General features: G+C 37.6%; 1 protein-coding gene across 7 annotated transcripts; it reads right to left on the reverse strand.

Moving 5' to 3' along the window:
* Nucleotides 1–637: 637 nt before the first annotated feature.
* On the reverse strand, nucleotides 638–5,249 carry LOC123966048. Of its 7 annotated transcripts, none has more exons than XR_006823858.1 (6): nucleotides 3,982–5,249; nucleotides 3,777–3,822; nucleotides 3,569–3,682; nucleotides 2,947–3,057; nucleotides 1,823–2,099; nucleotides 638–814 (listed from the first exon to the last, which is right to left on the reverse strand). XR_006823858.1 is itself a non-coding variant. In XM_046042286.1 (6 exons), the coding sequence occupies exons 1-4, from the start codon at nucleotides 4,542–4,544 to the stop codon at nucleotides 3,015–3,017; spliced, it is 744 nt and encodes a 247-aa protein (XP_045898242.1). In that variant the 5' UTR covers nucleotides 4,545–5,249; the 3' UTR covers nucleotides 638–814; nucleotides 1,823–1,951; nucleotides 2,947–3,014. The 7 variants fall into 7 exon arrangements, 3 of the variants coding, with proteins under 3 accessions (XP_045898242.1, XP_045898241.1, XP_045898243.1); XM_046042286.1 differs by having other exon boundaries at nucleotides 1,823–1,951; nucleotides 3,569–3,660; XM_046042285.1 differs by having other exon boundaries at nucleotides 1,823–1,975; nucleotides 3,569–3,660.
* Between the last annotated feature and the right edge of the window lie 37 nt (nucleotides 5,250–5,286).

Here is a 5,286-nt window from a genome sequence, read left to right on the forward strand (position 1 = left end):
GTGACACGATATACTATTTTATCTCATCATAGGTTAATGCAGAGTTTGTCATGGCATCCATTCTTCCTGACAAAGGGACTTCCAGGCATCAGATTGAGCTGGAGATGATCAACTTTATTCAGGACTTCCTTTATGAAGCTGAAGGTGTATAGTTGTTAATGTTCTGCAAATCAAATATTCGAAAGCTCAGTAAAATGTTTTTGTTTTCATGACATTTGGAGCTGTATAATTTTCCGGTACCACCTGTAATTATGCTGGTATTGAACATGTTAATGTTATTTTCTACCAGAAAATTTTTGATAATGGTAATAGGTACTATGGACCAGGGTAGTTTGTGTTTTAAGACAGTTGTCACTTCTTTTGAATGCAAGGCTGTAATCACAATGAGCATACATACAGAGAACATACATACAAATGATTGTTTCCCTAAACCCATTGTTCTTAATGAAAACCTTTACAAATCTATCACCATTCTATGTAGAAAGACATTATTACCAATAATGAAAGTATATATAATGGCATATATTCATTGTGTTTGGCTCAGATAGTCATCTCCAAATCATCTTGAAATTTGACTTTTCTGTAGCTAAGTATCTTTGTCTAATTCACTCCTTTAATTGAAAGAACTGCACTGCAGTAAGGAATAACATTTTTAATGGTCACATAACACTTGTTGTTTTATCTGTTTGCTTCATAGCTGAAGACCAGGTAGATGACCAAAATGGCCTACATTCCATCACACCTGCCAGGTTTCTCCAGTGGATCACAGGCCAAGGTCACATCCCACTTCTTCCCTCAGAGAAGAAGGATTTTGCTGTAATGATCAAGTTTAACCATGACTGTAGTGCAGTCTTTGGCCATCAGTGTGTGTTACCCCGTTGTGTCAGCATGTGCCAAGAATATTGTACTGCCTGTAAAACATATGAGGCCTTATGACCAATTCAAAAAGGGTCTAATTGAGGCTTTTCATCTGGGCCAACAGTTTAACATGGTGTAAATATTTACCATCAACTGATGGTACCTTTTTCTAGGTTGAACTACATCCTACAGTAAATGATAAATGTTTAGCACCAGTTGCTACCGTTTTACTTATGTTCTGATTAATGAAACACATTTCTTAGTAATACGGTGTTCCAAAATCCATATTTGGAAAGAGGAATTAGTCATTAAATTATATTAACATAACATAACATTAAATTATTGTTTAATAGCAGTACTGTTGAGCATTTCATGCAAACATGTTAAGGTTAAGAAGGTAATCTTGCAACAAGATTTCAGAAAAGTAATTAGTTTACATCTCATCTAGATGTCTGGCTAATTGGCATCATGTTGTCTCACTCACAAGTTGCAACCTAGCACTCTGAGAAGCAGTTAAAGAATGTTTGTACCATGTAACTTCACTGCTGTCAGTAACAATAAACATATACGTATAACACATTAGTGTTAAGCTGGTTCAATACAGCCAAATAAATGTCTCGCCCATAGGAATCTGATGGTCCTGTAACATCAATAGTGTTCCTTAAGCCTGTCATGTCCTGCTCAGAGAGAGGACATTCAGTGGGCGGAAGAATCACTCCAGGACTGCTCACGTCTTGCTCTTATATAAAATAATGATGCTACAAAATTAACTTTACATTATCTTGCACCAACTTTTCATCAGTAATGTAATACACCATGAAAATATAATGTCCAAGCTTTATCATGGAGTAAGTTTTCAGGGATTTCTTTACAGTGTTGTACAGATATTTTAAACACAATGGTTGTGTTTTATTATTAAATGAAACAACTGTAATAATCAATACAAACAAAATGTAATTAGTACCTCTGTCAGGTCTGGAGCATCAACAGGATTCAGGAGGAGCCCCATCATCCACAGTTGTTGCGGGGACAGATTCTGCTCTGTTCTCAGAGGGTGATTATCCCACCCCACCCTGAAGACATCGAGATCCCTCTGCAGACGTGGAAGAAACACATGCTGGGCACAGAAAAGATGGATGCTGTCAGAAGGATCTAGAACACCTTCGTCCTCAAGGCTGTGAAGAATCTCGTAGTGCACATTGGAAACAGTCATCCAAACATCTCGCCACAAACGTTCTATTCTGTTAAAAGAAAACATAAAATTATCTTCAAGTGGGTACAATACATTTGAACTTGCACTTGAACTTGTGTAAAAAATAAATGGAACATGGAACAAAGGTAGCCCAATTTAGATGAATTTATTGGACAACCGTAAGTGAAAGTTCAAGCTACTGCTCTTCCCTAGACTAGAAGACGGATATAAAGATGCCATTGTTAATACTCTGGTCACACTAGGACATGATCCAGTGGTAGGAGTGGGTCGGTTCAAACTGGTTTGATATTCAGCCAAACACCAAACCGAACCTTTAGGTGTCACATTGAACGCAGCAGATGCTCTCCAAAGTGACACTGAACGATGACAAGAAATAAACAGAAGAGCTGGTTCCACCGGTTACTTCAAATTAAACTGGTTTGAGATTCTAAACTGCACCGGAATAGTAAAAATAGAAATCCACCTAACTCTATCCAGTGGTAAGAACACTTGAAATACAGAAATACAGTAAAGTCAAGAAACCATATAAAATACATAACCGCCTCACAGGCTGTGAAAAGCACACTATCTAGTGATATCTGGACCTAGCTATATTAAATATATTACGGCTTCCAGTCAGATATACATTTCTTTTGATCTATGTGGATCTGACTTATTTAGAAGAGTTTAATACTTGCCCTGTTATGTGCCTTTCATGTTAGGTGTTTTATGTGGTTTCTTTGTTTTGACCATCTTTTTCACATTTGGATCTGGTAAATATTAAGTGCCCAGAGAGTTTGGAAGAGTGTGCAGACCTTTGCGTCATGTTTTGTGTTGTTTGTTGTTGAGGCTTCTGGATGTGTGTGACCACTTCACAGGCAATAAAGAAAACATACCTTTGGTTGTGTACACTCTTTCCTGACAGGAAACTCCCCCTTCCACAGCCTCTAATGGTGAACATGCATCACGCAACACCAACGTTTTCCAATCCTTGGTCACCTCTTACTCTAAAAAGAAACCGTCACACATAAATAAATAAAAAGTTTTTTAAATAAAAATGCATCATTAAATGTTTCAAAAAAATAGAAGATATGCTAACTTCTAACATCTTTATGTATTATAAAAATACAAGACAAAAAAATCCAAAGCACTCTCTTTTAAACAAATAAAATGCCTTTATTGTAATGGTATTTACAAAATTTAAATGCCCACTTAAACGTGCTTTGGCATCAGGGAGTCCCTGATGGAGGCTTGATACCAAAATGTGTTTTAGCACGCATTTTAATTCTTATATGACCATGCCATTATAATAAAGGCATTTTAATTGTTTAAAATGCCTTTTGTTTATGGTCATCTTACTGGACAAAACATTGGTCAAATGAAGAATACTGGTGCTCATGACCAGTATACCATTTGTTTGAGAACTGTCAAATGGAAAACCATGTACATCCTTAACAAGCAGTTGATACACAAATGACTGAGATAGGAAGTACCACAGTGAACCACACTTGCTCTTACCTTAATGGAAAGCCATACTTCTGCACTGCCTCAAAGAAGAAATCAAGTGCAGTGGATGCTTTATTATTGGTCGCAGCACCTAGGTACATGATCTGAAGAAGAGAATATCACTCACTGGAAATTAAATGAAAGCATTTCATTTTTCAAATCTATAACAAGAAGTAGAACCATGCCTGTCATTTTGAATCTCATTTAGTAGTCATCATACCTTTCGTGAGAAGCCATCAATCCCTCCAAAAATAACAAGGCCATATCTGTTGGGGGGGACGACACTGAATCAGTTTGATGTAGTACTTGTGTAAATTTCTTTGCTGATGCAAAACAACAGTGTTAAAAATGTGGTGGGGAATTTTGGGGGAATATTAATGTTTTCATTTTTAATTTATCATACTGAGCAAAAATATATGACCTACCTGATGAGCTTATGATTTGTGTCGATATGCACCAAGTGCAGAGGACCCTGGACAGAATAAGTCCTTCTTGCAACACACCCCAACCTTGTCAGTCTTGAGAGTACACCAACGGAGTCTACACGATGCATGGATGAAGACACCCTGTTCCACTGGACACGGTGACCCATGGCCTGCAGGATTCCTTTCATCATTCTGCACCCTACATGTGGTGTTCTGGCCTTCACCGACCTCACCAAATTGTCAAGTTGTTCATCAGTTAAGGTACTGTAATACTGCATTATGGAAAGGCCATATTCATGCATGCGCCGTTTCACTGTCCTCTCAGATACACCCAGAAGTTTTGCAATGCATGACACTGGTAGGGACATTTCTACCAGGCTTTGTAGTTGCTGATGAGACACAACATATTTTGGCCGTCCCATTTCTGCTTGCAACACTGGCACCTGACAAAGACTCATATTAGAGCTGTCCTCTGCATTGACAAGTATTGACAACTCTGTCAATGCATTTACAACATCTTGTGGCATCTCAACTTGGCCTGACAATGACCTAAACAGGACCATCTCCTGGTTGACTACAAACTGCAAATAGCCCACATCTAGCGGGAGTCTCTGTGTGACCTGGGAAATTTTACTCAGAAGTCTGTGAAGAAGGTCTGTTTTCAGTTGTTCCTAAAATAGACAAATATGATTTTACATTAATGCACTGGTCACATTAAATTACTTTTACTATTAGTTATTAGTATTATTAAATTACTTCATCTCACATACATGTAACAAACAGCATGACAGTTATGCCTTACAAAATATGCAAAGTGGGCAAACTTAGAACACAGCCTAACTTATGTATCAGAATACACTATCAAAGAGGATTGGAAAGGTTAACGTTATGCTATGTAACATAAAGTAACTTAACCATGAAAAGGCAATACATTTCTAACAACATAAAGTCAGTCGTTATCTATATTTTTTAGGTTTATAAGACTCTGTGCAGCTGCAGCCACTGTCGAGTTATGGTCGACATTCTGACAAACAGAGGTTAACAAAGAAAATCCACGTTAAAGGCATAAAAGAACTTTAGCTAGTTACTGAAAACACTAGCTAGCTTTAGTAGGATGGAGCTAACTTAGTTCATGCTAATCCAAGCGATGCTTCATTTTCAGCTTTGTCCAGTTGTCAAACTCAAACGCATTTTCCCTTTATGTGTGTCCCTACGATAAAATAATTATCCACTGTGGGATAATGTCACCAAAGAATATATTCTAAACGGCCCATATATTTCACATGTCTTACCTGTGCACTGGCG

The sequence above is a fragment of the Micropterus dolomieu genome, unplaced genomic scaffold (genome assembly GCF_021292245.1).
Source record: "Micropterus dolomieu isolate WLL.071019.BEF.003 ecotype Adirondacks unplaced genomic scaffold, ASM2129224v1 contig_12362, whole genome shotgun sequence".
In the NCBI taxonomy this organism is placed as follows: domain Eukaryota; kingdom Metazoa; phylum Chordata; class Actinopteri; order Centrarchiformes; family Centrarchidae; genus Micropterus; species Micropterus dolomieu.